A 27,686-nucleotide genomic window follows, 5' to 3' on the forward strand; every position below is an offset into this window, starting at 1 on the left:
CGTAACCATAAGTACTGTGATTAAGTATGAATCGGATGGATCAAAAGCCACTAAGTTGTTAAAACATTTCTAAAAAACAAGAGTTTTCTCAATAACTTCACATCGAAATTAATCAGAAGAAACTGAATATATTACGCTGCTAAATATAATGAGACAGCACAAAGTAATTTATACAATTTAAAAAAATTGTGTTATCTAAACCTTTATGCTTAACTATTGACAGACATCACGGACTTCGGAAACATCTACGCAAGTTCAAAACAGGTTTACAGACAGCTACAATAAATCGACTACCATTAAACTTGGGAGGGGGAATTTAATGAGGATTCAAAATCTAAATACTTAAAATTACCTCAATACATACTTCAAAAGATAGTTGGCTGTTTAGATTACTCCAAAGCAACTATGGCTATTGACACGAGTATATTGTCTCCTAATTGTTCAGCGTACGGGATAAAAAACACTCCGATACCGTACGGGGACCGGTTAACTTACCTATTGATGAAAAGCCCGTTTGAACTTTAATTTCTTACTACAACAAGAATTAAGTCTTTTACAATCAAAGAGAGTCAGTAAAGATTGCGCTTAAATAAATAAATAAATAAAACAGTGCTTCAAAGTAAATGCATTTCAGCTTATTGTATGTAATAATCATGTTCAAATATATTTAATACGAAGTGCAGAAAATCTGAACAAACTGTCTATAGCGTTTTTGTTAATAATGGAATGCGCATCTCGACAGAAAATCCAAACATTTTGGATGAGAGGGTAGAAAGAACAGTAACTGACGTCATGACTTATATAAAAGATTAGGGCTGTATTATTTCAAAAGAAACCAAGAAAGCTCTTTTCCAGTCACTTCAGACTTCCAATATGCAAAGTAGGCGTCTCACAATTGTCGATGAAAAACTTCTTCTACCTTAAGACAGTCCCAAACATCCATGCCCAAGCAGGATGAGTGATTGAAACTTGGAAATAGTGTGAATTATACGATTATGAATAGCGATACGTGGGGGAGGTAAATAGGTGAAGAAAGTGTTTCTATCGGCTGTTTCTTCATACGACCATGAGATGGCACCGTGGAGGCACCATCAATTGCAACATCGCAGGACTGGAAACATGGTCACACGTACAAATGACCAGCATGAAGTAATTTCTGTAATGAAGACGTATCAGAAGAAATTCATCGCCAATCATAGTACTGTGAGGAAAAATGTCTTCCAATCAACTTCCCTCTTCAAAAAATTTCGAAGCAATGACATCGGCAGAGAAGAGATCTCAGTAAAGCATCTTTATAAAAATGGGCATGTCCACTTCCTGCAATTAACGATTAACATAACTTTTACTGTATACCAAAAATAACGTAAGTGAACTTTAAAATATTGACCTTTAATGAGAATCCCACCAACAAAACATTGTGACGCATAGTACTAATATACTATGCGTCACAATGTTTTGTGACGCATAGTGAACTAAAGGTTTAATAATCCAGAAAAAGGTTCATGAGTGAACTAAAGGTTTAATAATCCAGAAAAATCAAATTAGGAAACCTTTTCATCAAGCCTAGTATACAGGAGTCCACTGGCGTCTTGCGACAAAGGTTCACATTTCTATGATCGAACTCATTCTCTTGTTCAATAGAGAATACCTAGCTTCAAAACAGAGCCTCCTTAGCTCGGTTTCGATGGAGCCCTTTGGATGGAAAGACCTGGGTTCGAATCTCTTCTATGATTCGAAAAATTTTTATCAAGGAGTTTTATCTGAAGGTGAGTTAGCATGTCTTATACGGAGGCAGAGAGTTTTCTCCCAGGAACTCACGTTTTGCATCCTTCAAAAAAGGCAAACCTGCTCCGTGAACACATCTTCCTGATTTATGGTCACGTGTAGACCAATACTTTACCATGCAGGTGTTCGAAACCAAATTCAACGAAACAGAGTAGTTAATCTTTATTGTCCTAGTACCCAGTTTGCCTGTATTGAGGAATGAAAACTCCGAGTTTCCGGAAGAAAATTCTCTGCCTCTGTATGCGACCCGCTAACTCACAATATCATTGAACACACGTAATAAAAGTTCCTTACGTCACGGGATTCCAACCAAAAGGACTGGAAAGACCCATTTTATATCTACAGACATAAAATGATCGCTCTTAGAAGTGGCAAGCAGGCTGCCTTAATTGCCTAAAACCCCTAATTAGGGAACTCAACCCATCTCGAGGGACGAGAAATGGATGGAATTTCAAAGAATTTCGTGGGAAATCAAACAAATGAAGTGCTACTGGGGAAAAAAAATGCTTACCATTCCTGAAACAAATGTTGATAACAAAACTGTACGTAGGCATGACTTCACAAATGACATATTTGCCTACACTTACTGTCTGAACGTTTCGTCGATAATGGGGGGGGGGAGCGATTATGAAGAACTCTGTTGGGGAGATAAACTGAAGATCTAATTAAATCAAAGTAAAGCGTTATTTTTGGACTCCCTGGAGCTGTCAAATAATAATAATATTATTATTATTATTATTAATAAAAATAAATAAAACGTTCTCAAAATATCCGACTTAACTCGTGGTTCAATGACATGTAGAATTATGGAACCGTTACTTTTATTTTTGATACTTCTCATTTGAGAGAGATCTATGCCGTAACCTACTTATGTGGAGGTTCGGTACTGATTCCTATAATGGTTTTCTTAAGCACTGCTTTGAAATCTGTCATTAACTCTACCAAGTTAAGTTTTAGTGTTGCCATCCGATAATTTCAAAGTATTACTGCTACTTTGATTTCGAGTATCAATGTACTCCAAAAAAAAAAAAAAAAAGTTTCCACTGGCGAAATGTCGGGAGAAATACAAACCCGTTTCATTATTATTTTTAAGATTCACAAAATCTACGCAATTACTTCAAAGTCTGATTTAAACGAACATATATAATGCATTATGTGATAAGAAATCAAACAGTACTTACAGTTTTTGAATAAATTTCTGATTCGGTTAGGTACAAATGGTGAGTCTCCCATCTTCTTAAAAACTTAGAGCTTAAAATTTTACTTATAACGGTCCGAGTGTGGTTTAAACGACACACTTGAATATCACCTTCGTGAATAAGTTTGAATTTTGGACCAGTAGGACTACTAGGCACGGAACGGCACGGAGAACTACATGATGACAAGAAACCTAAGATATCGCCACCGGCTAAACCATCGCTAGAGCTGGATGATGATGATGAATCGACTGAATTTTGTCTTGAACTTGATTCAGATGATGAAGAATACATATCATGAACATTATTCCTTAATGTCAAACAGTTAGTGCTGGGGCCAGCAATTTCATAACACAAAGTAGAATTTCGGCACAGGGCATTATTTTGTTTTATACAATTTTCTTCGTGCGACCCATCATCTAGATTTGTGATCTCTGTATTTTCCGATCCACTTTCGGGCAAAAGTTTAACTGATACAGAAAGATTCTTTGAAATATTCTCTGTGTTATTGCCCTCGCTACCAGCCATACTCATTTGTGCAGGGTATGCTTATGCGCGATCTAAGTTCGCGACCGTTGAAATAAAAATAGGAATAAAGTTTTATTAGCAGAACAATCATCCACAAGGCGGCAATGGAAAAAAGCTATACCCAAGGCGTGGCAAACGTGAACATACATAATACAGACACGTACGCACACCACCCTTTTCTTCTGACGAAGTGTTTAAGATTTCTACATCACGAATTTAGGAAAGGATTTAAAACCCATTCAGAAACTGAACACTTCTAGCCCTCATTCCCAAGACATGCAACTTAGTGTCACGCAGAAGCTTTCCGGCATGACACTTACAATAGCCAGAACACTGTTAGCGATAAAAAATGTTACAGTGAGAAGCCGCTCATGAACTAAACGTTGTAACACTATACCTTCAAGTCCCGCTGGTAATACTAACAAGCCTGTAATCCCAAACGTCTTCACGGAAGCTCACCAACTGTTCTTAAGTTGAATACGAGGCACTAAACAAGACAAGACACCGCTTTTAATAATTTCAGCGTGAGATTCAAAGTGAATCATGCGCACTACATGCAGCCTTTTCTTACTCATTAATAAAAAACAATGTTTGCATGAAAGACAATATGCACAGAAAAATACATAGCTGCAGAACACTAACAATCACGCACTGAGCAATTTCGATTACCACAAGACTGCTACGTACTACAGGAAATGACGTTTGCTGACGTCATTGAACCTAACAGCCTACAGAATGTAGCTGGAAAACAGATTTAGAGAAGGAAATAAATTTAGTGTTCTATTAGCAGGTAAAGAATTATTAGCAACTGACCACAACATTTGCGCATAATAACTGAAAATTTTATTATAACACTAGATGACGCTTGTGATGAACTACATTACTCACGTGATACAGCTGCAATGAATTTTCTGCGTTCTAAACCGGAAGGAAATTGGTTACTTTTGGCAAAGTGTTTTCTGTGTTATTTAAAATCTTTCAACCTGAATTTGCTAATTTTTGTTACGGTTATTTTCTTCTGCTTGAATACTAATATTCCATATGCAAATGCGGACCAAACAGTATATCGGTAAGTCATGCGTTTGTTTCAAGTTCTCTTTATCAGAAAGATAAAGTTGTGGACACTTCAATAATTAGTATATTTTTATTTCCGGGATTATCTCAGAACACGTATCGCGGACGGTTTAACAACTTATTTTTTTTTTATTAAAAAAAAAAAAAAAACATTTGTGAAATGAGTAAGAAATGATTTAAATGAAATGCTTATCGTAGTCTGGATAAAATGGAGCCGAATTTTTCGTCTTAAAACTTAAAATTTCCCTAATTATGTGGTTGGAAACTGAGCATGATATCCGGGAGTAATGTCTAGAAGAAAAAGTACTATCGAAATGTAAATCATCTAAGAAATAGAAATGTGCGTCTTGTGGTATAATTTTTCTTTACTGGTGTCATCACTCGTTATCACAGCAATTTTATTTTGTCACAAACCAGCAATGCCCTTATTAAAATCGAGAATACTAGAAATTGTTATATATCATAATTATCAAAATTCATTCTTTGTATCGTTTTGCCAGATTTTACTATTAAAAAGGATTTTAGTAAGGACCAAATGCAAAAACTGGAAATAAAATCCTTCCAGCCAGATTAGAGTAATGCATACAGCCAAAAGAGGGACAAACAAATCATATGAAGCATTTCAAAAAAATACCCCCCCCCCCACCGGGCAGTGAATTGGTTCTTCAGAATAAATGCACTGTGTCACAAATACTACTTGCTAACACCTGTACAGCCTTTGGTTTGGAGTAAGCTGTTATCTTAGCTGGCCAAAATTTATTTGACCTTTTAACAACACCATACATGTGAGAGGTTGCAAAATCTATACCACAGGTTTTGCATTAGCATTTCTTGAACAAAACAACTTGTGGTTATGGCCATCATATAAACAATGGTTAAAAGGAGGGGTGAGGACTGATCTGGATGATAAGAAGTTGGTTTAGTAGATGTTTAGCAGTTGCATGTGTCTTTTATAGTTGGTAATGAAAGATCCCCAAACAAAAAGCCTGGCTTTATCACTCTGCAAATCCAGAATGACAAAATACACAGACCTTATAGATTAATTGCTTTGGCTGCAATTTTAAGCAACCCAACCTTAAGCATTTTTGTTACAGGGTTAGAGTAATGATTTGAGCCATTAATTTCTGGTGACGTGCAATGAGTGTGTGTGTGTGTGTGTGTGTGTGTGTGTGTGTGTGTGTGTGTATATACACACACACACACACACACACACATGTTGTTCAAATTTCAAAAAGATACTCTTAAGATCATCCAAACTATGCACCAAAAATAAGTCATACTGATGAAGAAATTGAAGACTTCTATCATGATGTATCCCAACTTTACAATAAAGGAAAAGATCATTTTAGAATTGTAATGGGAGACTTTAATGGTAGAATTGGTATATAACAATCAGATGAAAGATCCATGGGAAATTTTGGATATGGCATGAGAGATGATAGAGGAGCAAGGTTAATAGAATTTGCAGAAAAAGAAAACCTGTAAATCATGAATTCTTTTTTAAATAAAAAAAAAAACACATAGGAAGTGGACATGGAAAAGTCCAAATGGAAAAACTAGTGAAATTAACTTTATCCTCACCAATAAGAAACATTTTTCAAGATGTTATAAACACCTTCAACGTTTGAAGTGACCATCATATGGTATGCAGTAAGATTCAAATAAACTACCAAAAAGAAAGAAGATAAATGTTTCGAAGATCAAAGCATAACATAGATGTACACAAACTCAACATTAAAAAAGAGATATTCAAACATGAACTAAACAACAGATTTCAAAATCTTATTATAGATGACAATGCTGATCCATCAGAAAGTAATGACATTATTACCCAAAACCTTTTACAATGCTCATTTGAAATAGCTGGTACCACAGAACAGAAACAAGACATAATTCCTGAAGAAACAAAACAGCTTATGAAGAGAAATGAAACAATCAAATAATCTACAAAATAAAATTGAATACACTGAATTGTGCAAAACGATCAGAAAATTTATCCCGAAGAAATAAGAAAATTCAATTGTAAATTCATACAACAATTGAAAACAATTGTAGCATCAAAAAGCCAAACAGCAATAAACAGATAGTTGCAGTCAAACTACAAGATGGGACCATAACCAGAGATAGATATGTTATAGCAAAAAGATTTGAAGAATTTTACTCAGTATTATATCAGGATGATGAATTAAATGAAGAAGACAACTATAAAATAGCTTAAGTACCACAGATTCTACCAGAAGAAGTTATGTGGAGTATCCAGAGCTTGAAAAATGGAAAAGCTGCAGGTGAGGATAGAGTTTTAGTCAAACTTCTAAAAACAGGTGGAGAAATGATTTATAAAATCTTAGCAAAACTATTTACCTTATGTCTAAAGGAAAAGAATGTACCATGAACATAGAAGAAGGCTACCCTAATTCTTATACATAAAAAAAAAAAAAAAAGGGTGAGGTAGAAGACTTGACGAACTACTGATCCATCACTCTACTATCAGTGGTTTACAAAGTGTTTACAAAAGTCTTGGCTCATAGGCTTTAGTTCAGTGTTTAGGGCCTTGTCATTTGAATAGATTAGTTTAGCCTTATTGTATAGTGTTTTCACCACTCCATATTGTTGTGAGGGGGGGGGGAATTGTTGGTGAATGTACCTGCCTGTATGGGTGGGTTTTCTATAAACTGAGAAAACCAAGGTTCCATCAGGGCTTATGGGTGACTAGTGTGTCTAGGAAAGGGAGGCTGTTGTTTTCCTCTTTTTCCAGAGTGAACTTGATTCTGGGGTGTTGGTTGTTTATAGAAAACCCACAGGAGTGTATCGGAGCCATGTGGCCAAATAGCGAACATATCGTCAACATAGCGAAGCCATATGGTTGGTTTTTGTGGTTCAGAGGCTAAGGCTTTTTCTTCAAAGGTCTCCATAAAGAAATTAGCCAAGGGTGGGGCGGGTGATGAACCCAAGGCTGTCCTCTCTATTTGTTTGTAGAAATTTCCCTGCCAAACAAAATAGCCCGAGTTCATTGTGAACTGAAATTGGGCTGAGATATCGGGAGGAAATTTAACGTGGATTAGCTCTCAAGTTTTCTTGAGAGAAAGATTTGTGAATAAGGAGGAGACATCAAAAGCTGACCATTATGTCAGTATGTTGGAGTGTAAGGTTTTCTGTGGTGGCTTTGAAGTGGGCTGAGTTTGTTATGTTTAGCTAAACACTTGGCCAAAGCACTCACACTTGCCAGTATAGTGTGTGAGTGCTTTGGCCAAGTGTTTAGCTAATTTGTATGTGGGGGAATCAATGCCATCCACTACGGGACGTAATGCCACATTTTCTTTATGTATTTTTGGGAGTCCATAAATACGGGGGGGGGGTATAGAGTTAAATGGTTTTAATCTGTTAATAACTTCTAGGCCAAGAAGTGACCTTCTTAAGGAGCCTGTGAAGTTTTTGATTTGTGAGTTGGTGGGATTGTATTCGATAGGGAGGTAAGTAGCCCAATCTAATAGAAGAGCTTGAAGCTTTCCTGTTTAGTCCATTTGCTTAAGTACTACAGTTGCATTTCCCTTATCTGCTTTGGTGATAATTATTTCTTTATTATTCCTCATTTCCTGCAGAGCTTTATACTCCTTATTGGATATGTTGGTTTTTGGTGGTTTTGCTTTGGAGAGGACACAAGCTACATCCAGTCTTACACTGTTGGCAATTTGATTCGGAAAGTGGCAGATTCCGCGTTCGATCTGGATCATAATATCTTCACGAGATGTTTTTCTGGGAGCAATGGCGAAATTGTGGCTACGTGAAAGCGTGTTGAGTGCTTCAGGGTGACTGAAGAGAGGTTGATTAACGTGTTTGTAGGAAGTTTTGGATTGACAGTAGAGTTCGTTTTTAATTTTTCGAATTTTTTGATATGTCGACCCAGTATTTTCTCAAATTCTTTGTCTGCTGCGGTACACGAGACGTCATGCAAAATTGACCAAAGCTTGTGATTTAAAGTGCACGAATAGCTTTGTTAATGTCAGCTAAGAGAAACCGCATGGTGGCAATTTGTTCCCGAAGCAAAGCGTAGCTGGCGTGGTTATAGATATGTAAAACTTTTTGTGAAATGAAACGGTGCTTGAATTTTACACAATTTGGGATTACCTGATTATCCTGGCAGCATTTTAGGAAAGTCAGACGATTTAGTTGTCTTGATAACTTCAACTTCATTTTACCGTATTGGCAGCCTTCCGTGTGATGGAATCTCCGTGGATGATGGTAATTCTTGTAGACAAGCTTATACGTTGGTTATGCATCACTAAATCGCTTAAGAAATTGACAACATATATAAATTAAATTACACTTTAAGAAATATTTCTGATATTTCATAAACACGTCATGTTGCCATCTTCAAAAGGAACTTACAAAAAAAGGCGTGCACGTAGGCACTACAACACAGTAACTGAGAATGAAGTGAGGAAGCTATTGTTATCCTAAAAGTCCTGATGGTGCCTCCCTAGCGGGCTATGTAGGTGTTCTTGGCCGTTGGGCTGAAGGTCTGCTGATGTAAGCCTCAACAAATTTGGGGCAGTCCCAAATTTGTTGAGGTTTGGAGAGTTTCTTAGGGCCGAGGCTGATTCCATGAATAGTCTTTCGAATTTGAACTTGCAATGGTGTATTATTATTATTATTATTATGAAAACCTCCATGAAGTCAAAAGACTCATCGCAGGAGGTCCACTGTTTTACACACACACACACACATGCACGCACAATTTATCGCCCTGCGCCTTAAATATGTTCACTATCCGCATTCACCATTCTCTCAGGCAATGCATTCCAATCACTCACGACTCTCCATGCAAAACAAAACCTGCTCCTCACTCCCTTGCTCACACTCCCCTTATACCGCTTCCAGGGATGACATCTTGTTCTATTCCTATCTTCACCCATTCTGTGCAAAACCCCCTCGTCATTAATCTGGTAATAACCTCTTAACAGTTTATATGGCTCAATCATATCCCCTCTCCTTCTATCCACCAATTTCTGCAAATTGCATTTTCTCAATCTGTCTTCATTCTCAACATTCCAGAGACCAGGAACCACCTTAGTCAGTCGTCTCTAGACCACTTTTCCCACATATCTTAATTTTTTTGGTGACCAAATCTGCGTACAATAATCCATATGTGGCCTGATCAAAGCCCTTATACAAGGGAACCATGATATCCTTACTTCTACAAGTCAGTTCTTGCTGCATTATTCCCATTATGTGCTGTGCTGTCCCCAAAATTTTAGGTACTTGTCTACAACCACTCCCAATAACTTACATTATTGTAGCTTTCTTCCACCGTATTCTGTGGCGTGTATCCAGAGCATGGTCTGCAAGACCAGCGTGGCTGTACTTGTGAAACCGGATGTAGTTCTTGTGTTCCAAAATTCTAATATTCGCTGTCTTGCCTGTTTGGCCAAAGTAAGACAGTTTACAGCTGCAAGGGACCTGGTATACACCAGGTAAGTCTAGGAGAAGTGGTTGGTCTTAAGTGGAACGGATAAGGGATGCCAATTTTCTGTATGGTCTGTAACAGGAGGTCAAGTCATGTTTTTTTTAAGATTTTTGTAATTTTTTCAGAGGTGCCTCGGATGTAGAGAATGGTGATGGATTTAGAGTATTCCTTGTTGTGAAGGTGGGGGGAGAGGGGTTGTGGTTTGTTGGTTTCAATATTTTTTGGATTTTATGTGGGGGGAGTTAACCATTGACTGAGAAAGTGTTGAGGATGTGATTTAGTTCAGTGTTTAGGCCCTTGTCATTCGAACAGATTAGTTTAGCCCTGTTTACTCTCCAGGAACTTCCGATATGCTTTAACTTCTTGACCAGGATTTGACTAAGATTCAAGGATTTGACTGTAAATTTTGTAACCCATATATAATAAACTTATTCCTCTGTAATTTCCACAATCATCTGTCTACTTTCTTAAATATAGATAAAATCTTAGCTTTTAACCAATCTGATGGAACTTCACATTTCCTCCAACAATTATTTATTAATTTTAAGAATCTGTGATGTGAATATTCTCCACCATACTTCCAAAGCTCTGTATTTATGCCATCTAATCTCATCGATTTTCTATTTTTTGATACGTTTATTGCTTCTTTTAATTCTTCCAATTTTATTGGTTCTATATCAGTACTGATTTCTTCATTATTATTTTTTGTTATTAAATTTGGGTCATGCCATAAATTCTTATAATGTGCTGTCCATTGTTTCTCTTGTAATATGCTGATTTGTGCTGTATCTCTTTCTTTGTTGTTTAATTTCCTTAATATTTTGTAGGCTATACCTTGTCTTCCATGTATGTCTTCTTCTATTTTATTAATAAATCTGTCTGAAGTGTCTTGGTGAGCTTTCTGTAGGTTTTAGTTATATATTTTTTTGTTTTTGTATATTTCTTCTGTTTCCTTTATATGCATTTGTTTTTCTTTTATTGCATTTTCTGTGTTCCAGATTTTTAATGTTTTTCTTTTTAACATTTTTTCTTTCCAAGGACTTCAGAAGCTGCTTTATGAATTAACTTTATTAAACTTTTCCATTTTTCCATATCTTCACTGATTTGGGCTTCTTTTAAAAAGGTGATCTGTTAATCATGATTGATATAGCATTCTAATACTTTCTTCTTGTAATAGATATAATTTGTATACTTGTTCTATTTCTTGTTTTTTTCTTATTTATTTCCTTTCTCTATTTTGTTAGTATTTCTGTGTGATCTGAATAAATTTCACTTTCTCTGTAAATGTGTACATCTCTCACACGTGGAGATAGTTTCTGATATAATCAGAAGTGCTTTTAGTAATCCAAAATTTTAGCAATGATATAATCAATTATAGATCTTGTTCCTCAGCCATTCCAAGTATATTTATTTATATTCTTTAAAAAAAAAAAAGAAAGAGAAAAAAGTATTGGTTATTTTAAAATTATTGCAAGTACAGAAGTCTAATAGTTCTTAATTATTTATTATTCATGCAAATTTTCCCATATTTTCCGGAGACATTTGGGATTGGATTATTTCCAACTCTGACATTAAGATCTTCTTCTATTAATAAATGTAACAAATTAAATTAAATGACAATAATAAAGTAAATAAATGTAAAAACAAGAAATAGAACAAGTATACAGAGTATATCTATTATAAGAAGAAAGTATTAGAATGCCAATGAAATAAGAGCATAAAAAGGCGACATAGGAAAGGAGTCAACTCTGAGTACATCAAAAGAATACCATTGGGATGAGGAGACTTTATGGTTTCTAATTTGGATAAGATTCTTCTGACATCTTTTTTTCTGAAAGGACAGAACGCATTGAGTGTTGAGCATTTGGAATGGTTGTGGGGCATTTGACTAAAAACAGTTATATAGGCAAAAAAAATTTTATCAGGAGATTGGCTTCATAGATAATCTTAGATTTCAACAATCATAATTCTGATAGCCCTCCCATCTCTAATTTCACAGACCAAGCTAGAAAAGCAGCTGAATTGTAATGACCTAATACAAAATTTTAACCTACCTACTAGAATCCATATTATTCTGATTATTCTCCCAACATCCTGGATCTTTTCTTAACCAATTCTTCCTTTGTGTATACTGTTAATGTTAGCTCTCCTCTTGTTAACTTGAAACATAATCTTGTCTATGGTTCTTTGTCTATATATCATCCTTTTTCTATATATCATCCTATATATATATCATTTTCTATATATAATGTTAGCTCTCCTGTTAACTTGAAACATAATCTTGACCATGGTTATTTTTCTGTATATCATCCTTTGCCATATATTGTATGTCACTATCATGACACCAGTTAGTGACCTTGAGGATTTTTGTGTCTTTTTTTTCTATTGTCTAATTATTGCTTCCCACTTTCCTGATCCAATCACTTGCTCTAATGTAAAACTGAAATTATTCTGGTTGGGCTGAGTACCTTAATTCCTAACTCCAGTAAAAATCCCACATTCTTATCCAAGCCTTGGTTTTCCAACAATGTACTAACAACAATAGTCCAGACTTAACATGCAGCATTTTAGAAGGGAGATGAATTTCATCATTTGGTAAGAGACCACCACCACCCCTTAGAGGCCTGAAGTAGTTTAAAAAAGTTTCATGTTTGGTCTCTAGAGCCTGGTTCTCTGGCTAGGTTAAAAAAAATCAATCAAAAATAGAAAAAAAAATCCTTAGCCTACCCATGGTATGTACTATAGCGTGGCCCACCAGCCATTTTGAAAAAATAACTACTTAACATTAAAACATGATTAAATAAAAAATAATTTCAATGAAGCCCACGGGCCACTAAGCTATACTGCGGTACTTAGAATTGTAACATGCTTTCCAGATTCACAAAGAATGCTGTGCATTTGATTATCTTGATTGGCCCATCTTTGTGCAGATCACAAAGATGCCTCCAACAATCTCGATCTTGAGCCTCTCTCTTCCATGTTATACCCATAGATTTCACTAGTGGATCTTCCCATCTTGTAGGTGGTCTTCCTGGTTTTCTCTTTATTCTTGGTTGCCAGTTGAGTATTCTATATATCCATCTGTTATCCTTGAGTCTGGCTATGTGACTTGCCCATCTCATCTTGCTTTCATATACTGCAGTTACCACATCTTTTATGCCTGATCTCTTTCTTAGTTCCGTGTTTCTAACATGTTCCATTTTGTTATACGTGTGTAGAGGCTTAAGTGCTGTGAGGACATTATGTTGGAGGCTTAATGGATTTTTTACAACACTCAAAAAGAATTAAAATAGAATTTAATACTTCCTATATTTTGTCCTAGTCACTAGGACATCTACGGGGATTACATAAACAATTAATGTAACATATACACAAATAACAAACAATACTAAGCCCAACCACGTGGGTGACACTAAAGTCCTATCTAGGTAGAGCGCCCTCTATGGGCAGTAGTAGGTGGCCTGGAATGTAAGGTGGGAACTCTGGTGATGAGTGTTTCCCAAATCTTCGGAAGCTTAATGCAACCGTATTTATTGAGATTTGGTTGGTTTTTGAGAGCTGCTGCTGCTTCTAAGAAAAGTCTCTCTTTCTTGAATTTGCTGTGGTGGAGCATGGTGGTTTTCTTCCATGATACCCTGTGGGTGGTGTCCAAAACATGGTCAGCCAAGCCTGAATGGCCATAGTTGTGTTTGAAGATGTACGACTTGTGTTCCTCTAGACGGATGGATGCTGATCTGCCTGTCTGTCCAAAGTACGCCAGCTTACAGGAACAGGGAACTTTGTAAACTCCAGGCAGAGAGAGAGGAGGGAGCTGATCTTTCGTAGAACGGATAAGGGTAGCAAGTTTGCGGTGGGGCTTATATGCTGTGTGTAGGTTGTACTTTTTTAGTATCTTGGCTATTTTTTCGGATGTGCCACGGATGTAGGGTATGGTGATGGCATTTTTAAAATCTTGTTGACGAGAAGGACGGGGAATGGGGGAGGAGTTGATTATTTTTTTGATACTGTGATCGCTGTAGCCATTGGAGAGGAAAGTGCTGTGTATGTGGTTAAGCTCAGTAGTGAGGGCGGTTCCACTGGAACAAAGATTGTGGGCTCTCTTGGTAAGGGTTTTAATAATGCCATATTGTTGAGAGGGGTGGTGGTGGGAGAGTTTGTGAATGTATCTGCCTGTGTGTGTGGGTTTTCTGTATACGGTGAAGGTAAGTGTATCATTAGGCAGGCGTGTGACTAAGGTGTCTAGGAAGGGTAAACAATTCTTCTTTTCCTTTTCCATAGTGAACTGGATTCTTGGATGTAGACTATTGAGATGACTTTGGACAGACAGGCAGATCAGCATCCATCCGTCTAGAGGAACACAAGTCGTACATCTTCAAACACAACTGTGGCCATTCAGGCTTGGCTGACCATGTTTTGGACACCACCCACAGGGTATCATGGAAGAAAACCACCATGCTCCACCACAGCAAATTCAAGAAAGAGAGACTTTTCTTAGAAGCAGCAGCAGCTCTCAAAAACCAACCAAATCTCAATAAATACGGTTGCATTAAGCTTCCGAAGATTTGGGAAACACTCATCACCAGAGTTCCCACCTTACATTCCAGGCCACCTACTACTGCCCTTAGAGGGCGCTCTACCTAGATAGGACTTTAGTGTCACCCACGTGGTTGGGCTTAGTATTGTTTGTTATTTGTGTATATGTTACATTAATTGTTTATGTAATCCCTGTAGATGTCCTAGTGACTAGGACGAAATATAGGAAGTATTAAATTCTATTTTAATTCTTTTTGAGTGTTGTAAAAAAATCCATTAAGCCTCCAACATAAAGTTCCATTTTGTTGATATTACAAATCATGCATTCTGTTGCACGCTGAGTTATTCTGAGAGTCTCTTCTTCTTTTCTTGTCGTGTTCCATGTTTCTGATTCATATGTGAGTGATGGAAGAATATCACTATTAAATAGTTTTGCCTTTGCAGAGATGTCAAGATTTGGATCAGTAAGTGTTTCTTTTAGTCTGTTGAATGATAGCCATGCAGCTTTCTTTCTTTTTGCTAGTTCTTCAGATAAATCGTTATTCATTTCTATTGTTTGTCCTAAGTAATTGTAGGAATCAACTTGTTCTATAGGGATGTTATCAATACATAGGTGACTGTCACTTGTGTAGATGTTTTTGATCCATTTTGTTTTTTCTAGATTCATTTCTAAGCCTATCTTACTGCTGTTTGTGTATACTTTTTCACCCATTTCTTCTAGGTCTTTTGGGTTGTGGCATATCAGTACTAGATCATCGACAAACATAAGGATTTGTAGCTTTTCACCATCTATGCTTATTCCTTCATTTGGTGGACCCCTCTCTTTATATCTATATTTATAGGTTGATCAAATAGGGTTATTTGTGTGGTCTGAATTTTGTTAATTTCTTTTATCATGTGGATGTAAGTAGGGTCCACATTTATTTCTAGTAAGGCACTGATGACTGCATTGTGTTCTATGGTATCAAATGCTTTTTTTTTAAATCAATAAAGAGAAAACATAGAGGGAATTGGTGTTCTCTGCATTTTTTTGTTAGTTGTGAAATAACCTCGATATGATCTATTGTGGAGAAGCCTCTTCTGAATTCTGCCTGCTCTCTGCTGGAGTTGTCTTTGAGAGTGTTTTGGATTCTGTTCAGTATTACTCTATTCATGATCTTATATATGTGAGAGAGTAGACAGATTGGACGATAGTTTTTTATGTCTGTCTTGTTCCCTTTTTTGAATAGAAGAATGGTTTTTGAGGTTTTCCATTCCTCTGGAATCTTTCTTTCTTTGAAGTACCACGTGAATCTGGCAGCCAAGGCTTTGAAAATACTGTAATTGGTCCACCTTGTTGGATTTCTTCAGCCTTAACATGATCAAGTCCTGAGGCTTTACCTTTACTCATTTTCTTAAGGGCATGTTCTATTTCTTCTGGAAGTACATCTGGTATATTGCTTGGTTTTGGAATGATAGGTTCTGAAACTTGGCACTTAGTTGCATAGAGATCATTATAAAAATTCTGCACAATTTCTTCTATCCTTTTTCTATTAGTATGTTTTTCTCCATTTTGATCCTGTAAAGCAGAGGAATTGACTTTAAAATTTAAGTCTTTCTCTATTTTTTTCAGGCTGGTTTTTGCCTTCACTGCTTCTCTTAATTTTTGTATCCTGAAAGCTTTGTAGTCTTCTGGAATTCTTTTTATTAGTAACTTACAGATAATTTTGTATTCTAGAAAATTTTCTTCAGATTTCTTCAGTTCTTTTCTCTTTTTCAGTAGTTCTATAGTTTGAGGTGAGAGTCGTTCTCTTTTCTTTTGTTTCACAGGAATTTCTGATTTTTTCTTGAACTCATTGAATTTATTAATAAAGTCAATATAGTCATCATTTATGTAACAGTTTTTAATAGTCCATTCGGTCTCTTCTATGTACTTCCTGAACTTGTGGTAGTCTATTTGTTTGGGTTGTCTTTTATGGTTTGATGTTGCCCTGATATGTTTTTTTTTTTTTTTTTGTGGTCTGTTCTTATAATGGCTCTGAGGAGTCTGTGGTCAGAATCTGTGTTGAAGTATGTTTCACCTATTGTACCAACATTTTGTACCAGTCTTTTACAGTCTTAAAATGTAGTCAGTTTCATTTTTTGTCTCTCCATTCGGTAATTGCCAAAGGCATTTGTTGAAAAAAGTGTTCATGATAAAGAGTTGTTCAGCTGCAGCAAATTCAGCTAATCTCTCTCCTCTTCTATTTCTTTCTCCCAGGCCATGTGGTCCTATAAACTTTTTGTTTTCTTTTCCGCATCCTATTTTGGCATTATAGTCACCACCAACGAATGTGTATGTTAACTTGTAATTTAATGCCTGTCCAAGATTCATGTAAAAATTTTCTATTTCTTGATTATCAGCTACAGATGTTGGAGCATAGCAGGATATTAATTTTATTGTTATATTGTTCTCTATTCCAATTAAGAGTACACCTCGTGGAAAGGCTTAGACGTTGGTTATGCATTTTTACTAAATAGCTTAAGGAAATTACAACTTATACTAGGATATACATTAAAATAAATTTTGCCATTTTCACAAGAACTTAAAAACAAGACACATGCACGCAAGCACAACAAACAGTAAATGAGGACGAAGCAAGAAGCTATTCTTTCTCCTAAAAGTCCTGATGGTGCTTCCTATCAGGCAATGTTGGTATTCTTGGACGATTGGGCTGAAGGTCTTCTGATGTAGGTTTCCCAAATTTGGGGCGGTCTCATGCAACCAAATTTGTTGAGATTTGGATTGTTTCTTAGGACTGAGGCTGATTCCATGAAAAGCTTTTCGTATTTGAATTTACTATGGTGTATTATCGTGGCTTTCTTCCGCCGTATTCTGTGAAGGGTATCCAATGCATGGTATGCAAGACCAGAGTGGTTGTACTGGTGAAACCAGATGAAGTCCTTGTGTTCTGAAATTCTGATATTAGCTGTCCTGCCTGTTTGGCCAAAGTAGGACAGCTTACAGCTGCAAGGGACCTGGTATACACCAGGTAGGTCTGGGGGGGGGGAGGTTGGTCTTTAGTAGAGCGGATAAGGGATGCCAATTTTTTATATGGTCTGTAACAAGAAGTTAAGTCATGTTTTTTTTTAGGATTTTTGTGATTTTTTCCGGGGTGCCTCAGATATAGGATATGGTGATGGATATAAAGTAATCCTTGTTGTGAGGGGGGGGTTATTGGTTTCAATATGTTTTGGATTTTTTTTGGAGGGGGGGGTAGCCATTGGCTGAGAAAGTGTTGAGAATGTGGTTTAGTTCTGTGGTTAGGGCATTGTCATTTGAACTGATAAGTTTAGCCCTGTTGTGTAGTGTCTTAATGACACCATATTGTTGTGGGGGGGGGGGATTGTTGATGCATATATCTGCCTGTATGGGTGGGTTTTCTATAGACTGAGAAAACCAAGGTACCATCAGGCTGGCGTGTGACTAGTGTGTCTAAGAAAGGAAAGCAGTTGTTTTTTTCTTCTTCCAGGACAAATTTGATTCTGGGGTGTTGGTTGTTTAAGTGTGTTAGGAAGGAGAGGAGTGCATCGGAGCCATGTGGCCAAATAGCGAACACATCATCAACATAGCGAAGCCATACGGTTGGTTTTTGTGGGGAAGAGGCTAAGGCTTTTTCTTCAAAGGTCTCCATAAAGAAATTAGCCAAGGGTAGGGAGAGTGGTGAACCCATGGCTGTCCTCTCTATTTGTTTGTAGAATTTTCCCTGCCAAACAAAATAGCCTGAGTTCATTGTGAACTGAAAAAGGGCTGTGATATCGGGAGGAAATTTATCTTGGATTAGCTCTAAGGATTCTTTGAGTGGGACATTTGTGAATAAGGATGAGACATCAAAACTGATCATTATGTCAGTGTGTTTGAGTGTAAGGTTTTCTATGCTGGCTTTGAAGTGGGCTGAGTTTTTTATGTGTGAAGGTGTGTTGCCAGTATAGTGTGTGAGAGCTTTGGCCAAATGCTTAGCTAGTTTGTATGTGGGGGAATCAGTGCCATCCACTATGATACATAATGGCACATTTTCTTTATGTATTTTTGGGGGTTCATAAATACGTGGGGAAGGGGTATGGATTTAAATGGTTTTAATTTGTTAGTGACTTCCACAGGCCAAGAAGTGACCTTCTTAAGGAGCCTGTGGAGTTTTCTAATTTGTGAGTTGGTGGGATTGGACTCGATTGGGAGGTAAGTAGCCCGATCTAACAATAGAGCATTCAGCTTTCCTGTGTAATCTTTTTGGTTAAGCAATACTGTGTCATTCCCTTTATACGCTTTGGTGATTATTATTTCCTTGTTTTTCTTTAGTTCTAGTAGAGATTTAATTTCTTTACTGGGCAATTAGTTTTTGGTGGTTTTGCTTTGGTCAGAACACAAGCCTCATCCAGTCTAATATCGTTGGCGACGTGGTTTGGAAGGTGTCGTAAGAGTACACCTATTCTTTCAGATATGATGTTACAAGAAAGGATCGACTTGGTGAGCTTAGATTTAACAATGAAGCCCACTCTGCCTTGTTTGCCATTGTTTGAAGATGCTCCGAGGAGTATCTGTGAGCCATTGTACCATCTTGCTGTCAGTTCTTTCAATCTTTTTGTTTCATTCACTAGCAGGATATCCAAGTTGATATTGGTTAGTAATTTGATTAATAAATCTATTCTGCAGTCTCTTGCCAAAGTTCGAATACTTAGGGTACCGATTGCCATTTTTATAGATTTAAGAGGCGGCCTGTTTTCATCTGCAAGATTCTTAGCACCCCTGGCCACGTTCGGTGCCTTACTGCTGCTGTAGAAAGGTGAGTGTGGGCTTCGCAGCACTCGGGGCTGTTTCTGTTGTAGTGGCATCTTTGCTGTGGTCAATATACACTTCTCCTGAATTCTGAAGTGTTTGCCAGAGCTCTGTTAGTAATGTTGGGTCCAGGTCCGATAATGGTTAGGATTTCCACCACCCCAGGGTGAACCACGGGGAGGTAGAATTGGTGCCTTCCAGATACATCTCAAAGGTTCTCGATACTTCGATATTTTCATATAAAAATGGATGCAAAGTTGGGAAGTGCAATAAGAAATCAAGCTGATGTTGAGAGTTTGCAGGATGATTTAAATAAGCTGGTAAAATGGGCAAAGGGTAATGGATGTCAGTTCAATGTGGAAAAGTGTGAAGTTATGCATTTTGGGGTTAAAAGATTGCCAGCTGTGTACCACGTTGATGGAACGGTACTCCAAGAGATTGATGAGGCTAGGGACTTGGGGGGGGGGTATTAGTGGATATGGAGTTGAAGTTCAGAGGACACATTGCTAAGGTGTCCAAGATAGCACATAGTATTACTTGGTTATTGAAGAACACACTAACATCCAGAGATAAAGAGGTTATTATTCCTCTTTATAAGGCATTGATACTTCCACATTTGGATTACTGTGCTCAAGTCTGGTTGCCTGGATTCCTTGGAGATGAGGAATTGGTGGAGAGGGCTCAGAGGAGAGTGACTAAGTTGGTGAGTGGCGTAAAAAAAATGCTCCCTACATTGATAGATTGAGAGCTTGTGGATTGCAGAGGTTGGTTGATAGGCTGAGAAGAGGAGATATGATAGAAAAATTTAAATTACTTAAAGGTTTTTATAAGATTGATGCAAGGAAATATTTCAGCTGTGTGATAGTTATGGAAGAACCATAACTATCACACAGCTGAAACTATCACCATAACTATCATCCCTGGAAATTAAGGAAAAGTGTGGTTAACAAGGGTGTGAGAACTAGATTTTTTGCTTGGAGAGTGGTAAATGAATGGAATGCATTGCCTGACTCAATTGTGAGTACTTCATCTGTAAATGAGTTCAAGAAGAGTTATGATAGATATTGTTTTGATAGTTTGGGTCTCCCGCGATGAGTCTTCTGACTCCATGGAGATACCCATATAATAATAATAATTTTGGATAATTTTTTGGGTTCACCTTCCATCACTATGGCATCTATGAGTAAAAAGCATAAATCAAGTGATTCTTGTCAGGTTTTTAATGAAACGTGGACCAATTTGCACTTTTTTGTGCCGATCAACGATAAGCCAGTGTGTTTAATTTGTCATATATCAGTATCAAAAGAATACAATATAAAACGATACCATGAGACAAAGCATACATCCAGTTTCGATCACCTTCAAGGGCAGCTTTGTGTGGACAAAGTGAACAGTCTCCAAATTGATTTAAAAAGCCAGCAGGGTACATTTAAAAGCTAGAGGAGAAGGGAGCAAAGCATGCATCAAAGTAAGTTATGTAATAGCTGAAAAAATTGCTAAAAAATCAAAAGCCTTCTTGGACGGCGAGTTTGTGAAAGAGTGTCTCATCACTGCTGGGGATATTCTGTGCCCAAATAATGGTGTTTAAAAAAACGAGTTTGTCTGGGATAACTGTAGCACAACGTGTCGAAAAACTTGCCAATGACATTGAAGGAACTTTTAAAAAAAGAGTTGTCTGAATTTACATCATATTCACTTGCTTTAGATGAGAGCACAGATGTGAAGGATACAGCACAACTGGCTATCTTTGTCCGTGGCATTGATCAACAATTTGATGTGACAGTAGAACTGCTAGCGCTCGTACTTATCAAGGGAATGACGAAAGGCACTGATATTCTTGAAGCCACCAAGAAAATTCTCCAGCGTTTCGACCTCAGCTGAACCAACCTCAAGGGTGTGGTAAGTGCTATGGTAGGAAAGAATGAATGGTTTGTTGCGCTGCTATAGAAAGAACCGGAACAAAAAAGAAAATATTTCGTCCATTACCACTGTTTAATCCACCAAGAGAATTTGTGTGCGAAAACTATTGGATTTGAGAATGTCATGAAAGTTATTGTGATTAGGCAAGAGGATTGAATCATCATCAATTCCAAAAGTTTTTGACCCAAGAATACTTTGTGCATAGCGACTTCCAACATCGACAAGCTGGTCAAGGAAAAACATTGCCAAGCTTCTTATTGACATTGTAAAAAATGAATATTTTCTTCATTAAATTATCTTTTTTCAAGTATTGATTGTATTTACTTATCATAAACCCGACTCCTACCTATGCTCTTAAAGCTGAGGTTGTTTATTTTTATAGGATTTTATGTAAAGTATCAAATGCACAACGTTCCTTGTGAATCTGGAAAGCATCTTACAATTCTAAATATCGCAGCATAGCTTAGTGGCCCGTGGACTTCATTGAAATTTTTAATGTGGCCTGCATTGTCTGAAAGGTTGACGACCCCCTGTACTATAGGTTTACAAATAAACTTTTTGTTAACTAGCTTTTCACTTAGTATACACTACAGCCTATAATAATTACAAACAAATCTAAACCAAACTTTGTACTAAGCTTTCCTCATGCTGAAATGGCAGTTAAGCCTTCTAATCCCTTGTAACTTGAAAGCCTGATAACACTAAAAAAAAAAAGGTATCATATCTACACGTTCTGCAATCCCAAAAATCTATGGAACTCCAAAAATATAAGCCTAAGATATATTGTAGAGTGTAAGATATTCTCCAACTTCATTGTTAACCAGATATCTTGCACAACTGGTAAGCCCTTGCATAGGTAACACTCTCTATAAGAAACATATCACATTTTATCAAATATGTAAAACAGAAAACAGTTAACAATCGAACCATCCAACCTGCTTACAAGTCCAGACAGCACTAATATGTTCACTAATGTGCCTAGTGCTGAAATACATTGGTATCCAAAAGCTAAGGAACTACATTTTTACCTGTCTATGAAAAAAAATGTTATCACTATAGCTAATTGTGGACATACTAATAAATTATATGACACAAAAAATGTGTTATAAATTTCATACAAATTAAATTGCAATACTTTTTGGCAAAAATTACAAATTTTTGAAGGACATAGTCAAGAAATTAATGTTCAGTTCTTACAGTAAACTGTGGAGAGACATTTCAGTATGGAATATGTCTACCCCAAACTGCATTGTAGCTCTCATAATGTCATACCAGTCTTGCTACTAGAATCATGCTTAGCACTGAGTGATTCAGAAGTTCTTGGGACAAACTGGCCCACTCCTCCTTCAGAGCAAGAATAAGGCCTTGTTTGTTTTCTGGAGGAGATTTTCGAGCAGCATTGCATCTCCGTTATTGCATCCCAAATATATTCTATGGGATTGAGATCTGGAGAGCATGCTGGTCACTAGATTTCATTAATATCCTTGGTCTCCAGAAGTATCTCCACTGCTCATGTACAATGTGGTGTGGCATTGTCATCCATAAAAATGAATTCTTTGCCTACAGCACCATGGAACAATCACACATAACATTGAAGAACTTCATTGCAATGTTGTTCACAAGTCATAGTCCCTTTTTCCAGCACTTGTAGCTCGGTGCATCCATTAAGCTAATGCCTCCCACACCATGACCCCAGCACTGCTGTATCTATCTCTTTCAACAACATTCTCGTGATAGTAAGCAATATCACCTTCATACCAGATCAGTTCTCATCTAGAATTTGAGGAAAGAAGAAAACGACTGTAAAGAGTACATTGACCCATTGGTGTCTTGTCCAGTTTTTATGGAATGCATGCATGTTATTACAGTGGCTATTTCAACAAACTGTGTCTTTCCCATAATAAATTTAGTTTAATCCTTTATCCAAGTGTGAGCAAACAAAGTTTGCGCCTGAAAGTATCTTCAGGACTGGGATAAGGTGGTACAACACCGGGCAACTCGTTGAAAAGGGGGAGCAAGCTAACATCACCCCTATCTCAGTATCTCCCATAATGCAAAACACATCTCCTTGTGGAACATTATACATATCCGCAAGGAGATGTGTTTTGCATTATGGGGTGATGTTAAGCTTGCTCCCCCTTTGCAACGAGTTGCCTGGTGTTGTACCACCTTATCCCAGTCCTGAAGATATTTTCAGGTGCAAACTTTGTTTGCTCACACTTGGATAAAAGATTAAACTAAATTTATTATAGTCTAACCAAGTGAAAAATAAACTTTCAACATCTCTCTCTAAATCCAAAGTAATTTAATAAAAATGTGGCACACCGTTTGGCAACTCCTATAGGTAGAGATGACCTTGCTAATGCTTCTGCCTTGTATCTCCACTTGGGCCTGGCTCCCACTGAAGAGACCTCAGTGAAGATCAAAACTAGTCTGGGTAGTGGCCCTTCCCTTAATGCATAACATTATACATATCTGCAAGGAGATGTGTTTTGCATTATGGGAGATACTGAGATAGGGGTGATGTTAGCTTGCTCCACCTTTGCAACGAGTTTCCCGGTGTTGTACCACCTTACCCCAGTCCTGAAGATACTTTCAGGTGCAAACTTTGTTTGCTCACACTTGGATAAAGGATTAAACTAAATTTATTATAGTCTAACCAAGTGAAAAATAAACTTTCAACATGTGTCTTTCCCAGTTTTTTGAGATAACTACATACCTGTGCTTGAATAGAGATGACTTGCCAGCTGACCTGCCTTCGTGCATTGATTATGTTTTGCTGTTATTACCAAAAAATCTTTCTTCGTGCTCCATGGTAGAGTGAGGGTGACTTCTTTGCAAACGTCTGGAACACATTCCATTGGTTTAAAAAACTGCCTAGAGCCTAGATACAATGCTATGTGAGATTCCAAGACATCCAAGTTTGCAACTATATTCCTTCACAAAAAGAGCTTCCTTCAAACACAATTTGCTTAGCACAGCCTTTTGCCTTTTATCCTGTTGAGTGCTACTACCTGGTTCCTTTGCACGTGATTATAAAATTTGAACGTGTACCTGCTTTCTACTCAGAATTGTCAGTTATACAAATTTGCCACAAGCTGATTCGTCTGAATTAGCAGTTGTAATCTTCAGAAAAGTGTTTGTTCTTAGGTTTTTGACACCAATTTAGTACAGTTTCTTTCAGATCTATTTTTTCTGGACAGCAAAGCTTTTTAAGCACTGTATCAATATCTTCAGATTCCAAGACAAATTCAATTGCCTTAGTAGTTTCCCCCTCACATCTACCTGCTTTGGTATTTATTCCTTAATAGCTGCATAAATTTAATTTCCTTGGCTCATGTGATCTTTGTCCTTCCAGTATGTTTCCATAGTTGAAGTCCCCCCCTGTAGTAATTACCCACCTCCACTGAGTTTTTTTTTTTTTTTTTTTTTGCCATTGCATACCATCCGCATCATCCTTTCCATTCTGTGGCTCATAGCTGCTATATATTTAGTCTGTATATTTTGTCCTATTGGTCTCTCTCTATTACTGATTACAAATGAATTGCGATCAATTCATTTGTAATCAGTAATACCCTTTTCCCTGAACTGTTTGTTCTATCTGCCCTGAAAATACCATAGCCAACAAATCATGTACCAATAACTGTTATCATCTCACTAATACCAAACATTTTTGGCCAAATAGAACTAATGCAAAAAACTTCTTCTTGTTCTAAATGCTTCTGGCATTAGTGTGCATAAATCTCTCCTTAATAGCTCTAGTTTTTCTGCCTTTTCATTTCCAGACTCTAGTCACCTGCACTTTTCTAACAAATTACAAATAATTACAAATGAATTGTGATCAATTCATTTGTAATCAGTAATACCCTTTTCCCTAAACTGTTTGTTCTATCTGCCCTGAAAATACCATAGCCTTCACATTGTGTACCAATAACTGTATCATCTCACTAATACCAAACATTTTTGGCCAAATAGAACTAATGCAAAAAACTTCTTGTTCTAAATGCTTCTGGCATTAGTGTGCATAAATCTCTCCTTAATAGCTCTAGTTTTTCTGCCTTTTCATTTCCAGACTCTAGTCACCTGCACTTTTCTAAACTCCTAACATCAAATTCATTCAAGTGTGAACTGTCAGCCTTTGTTCTCATTTGTTATTACCAGCAACTGTCATGTCTTCCTCGTGCCATACTTTTAACTTTTTGTAGATGCTTTCCAGGTGCTATTAATGTTGCACCTGGGAAGCATGATTTTGTCCCATTCGTATGCACTCCTTTTATCATGGAATCTCCATAAAATTCTCACCTTTCTTTGCCTTCTTAGTCATGAATTCTTTTTTCTTTTCTTACATCTTTTTTTTTTCCCTCAGTAGTACCACTTGCTAGATGTTTTTGTAATCCCTCAATTTTACTTTATTCTTGCTTATATTATTATCCCTCCTTTCTTCTGTAATATTTTCATGAATTACTTGCATATTCTTGTCTTCCATTCATCTCTCCTTCCTTTACCCTCACACTTTCTTGGAACTTTCTAATTTCTTTTAATCCTTTCACTTTCTTTCCCTCAACTACTTCTCCAAACCAGTCTCTCCTTTGTTATCTCATTCTGTTGACTCTCTTTCTCTCTCTCTCTCTCATTGAAGACATGTGTAAGCAAACAAAGTTTGCTTACACTTGGATAAAGGATTCCTGATTTATGCTCACATGTAGACCCACATTTCAAATTCGAAACCGAAAATCCCACGGAGTAGGTTGGTCAATCCTTATTCCAGGAGTGTCCTATGTCTGTAGATGCATGTGTTCTTGGCTTGCCTGTTCTGAGGGACGAAAAACCTGAGTTTCCAGTAGGTGAAAAAACCCTCTACCTTTGTATTGAGACTGGCTAACTCACCTTCTTTAGTGGAAAGAGACCAGATAAAGGTTCCTCACATCATGGACAGGAATCAAACCCAGGTCTTTCCGACCAAAGGGCTTAGTCTATACCGACTGAGCTATGGAGGCTGTATGAAGGATTAAACCAAGAATATAATATCTTGGCATCTTTAATTTATAGTATTACCAAATGAAAAAACTTTCAACACCTTTCTGTTTCTCTCTCCATGGAATGATAGGTAGACAGTGTATAGCCGTAAAATAATAGCATGCCATGCACACAGGATTCCTGATCCATAATAAAAATTTATGTATTAGTACTGAACAGTTGATTCACCAGTGCAGATTCCTTCCAAAAACCTTTTGAAAATAAGGTCTGATTACTTCCTCTCAAATTCTCCAGGTCTGTTGAATCTAATCCAGAAGGTGAAGAAATGGCAATTTTCTTCACTGTTGCATTAAAGTGAAAATAAAGAAATATCCCAATTAGATTTCTGACAGATTCACTTATTCATGCAGCTTTTTTGATAATTCAGCCTGGATTTGGTGATATATCTGTAGCAAATCTCACACTGATATTGTGAACAAGGGTGGTGAACCAAATCATGCAACTCCTTCTGAATGACATTCCAACCATGTATTTGAGATGCTGCCCTTGTAATTGATGATTGCTTCACCCAGTATTAGGATATCTCAGATGTATCTTTATACATCATGAAACTACTGCTGTCTTAAGGTGATTCAGATAAGGTGGGGACCTTAGGTTCATCTTCTTGTACTGAATATCTGAGTAATCTGAACAGATGTGGGAAATTCAGTATAGAAAAGAGAACTAATGTTTGACTATTTACATTACCCTGACTATGAGATGACATGTATTGACTAATACTGATTAGGATTGGCAGCTCATTCTTATCTGGAATTAATGCAATGCCTTAATGCAGATTATCAGAAGATGCATATCTGTTGTCATCATCTGTGCCATTGATGGAGGTGATTTTATTTCATTTACTTTATCTTCCTTAGATTATGATCTAAGAAAATAAAGACAATGATAGATAAAGATTTAAACAGTAAGTTTTTAGTGGATATTTAGGTGGTGATAACTTGTCTTCTTTCACTTGTAATCAACATTGTATTGTCACTGATATCCTCAGATGCACTTGGTGTCTCTAGTTCTGTAGTTCTTGATGTTACCCATTCCTTTGCGCCTTTACTATTACAGTTGCAAAGAAATCTCCAAAGCTTTTGCTTAATAATGGCAGTTATTTTTTTTTCATAATATATAATAAATCTGACCAAAAATAAAATCACTTGTGAAAATTTAAAATGAAGAAATAGTAGACTATTTGGAAATCAAATTCAACAAAAGATATATATAAACAACAAAATAAAATTTAATAAAAAACCAAAGAATACATATGACAGAAAATTCAGATAAAACAAAAGCAAGAAAAATTCAGAAGCAAAAAATAAAAATAAAGCAAAAACAAAAAAATGTAAACTCTAACAAAAAAAAAAAAAAA

General features: G+C 36.8%; 2 protein-coding genes across 2 annotated transcripts in view; one reads left to right on the top strand and one right to left on the bottom strand.

Annotated features, from left to right (window-relative positions):
* Nucleotides 1-4,124, bottom strand: part of LOC150103169 (C-Maf-inducing protein-like) — a 333,561-nt gene extending 329,437 nt beyond the window's left edge. The window contains exon 1 of the mRNA XM_090397523.1: nucleotides 2,967-4,124. Coding sequence (XP_090253649.1) covers nucleotides 2,967-3,515 — 549 coding nt within the window. The 5' untranslated portion in view covers nucleotides 3,516-4,124. The remainder of the gene's footprint in view (nucleotides 1-2,966) is intronic.
* Nucleotides 4,125-4,405: 281 nt separating this feature from the next.
* The window catches only part of LOC150103170 (N-acetylglucosamine-1-phosphodiester alpha-N-acetylglucosaminidase-like), a 161,246-nt gene continuing 137,965 nt past the window's right edge, over nucleotides 4,406-27,686 (top strand). The window contains exon 1 of the mRNA XM_090397524.1: nucleotides 4,406-4,578. Within this exon, the coding sequence (XP_090253650.1) occupies nucleotides 4,412-4,578 (167 nt within the window). The 5' untranslated portion in view covers nucleotides 4,406-4,411. The remainder of the gene's footprint in view (nucleotides 4,579-27,686) is intronic.

The sequence above is a fragment of the Typopeltis vanoorti genome, chromosome 9 (genome assembly GCF_054136105.1).
Source record: "Typopeltis vanoorti isolate ZY-2024b chromosome 9, IOZ_Tvanoo_1.0, whole genome shotgun sequence".
Classification (NCBI taxonomy): Eukaryota; Metazoa; Arthropoda; class Arachnida; order Uropygi; family Thelyphonidae; genus Typopeltis; species Typopeltis vanoorti.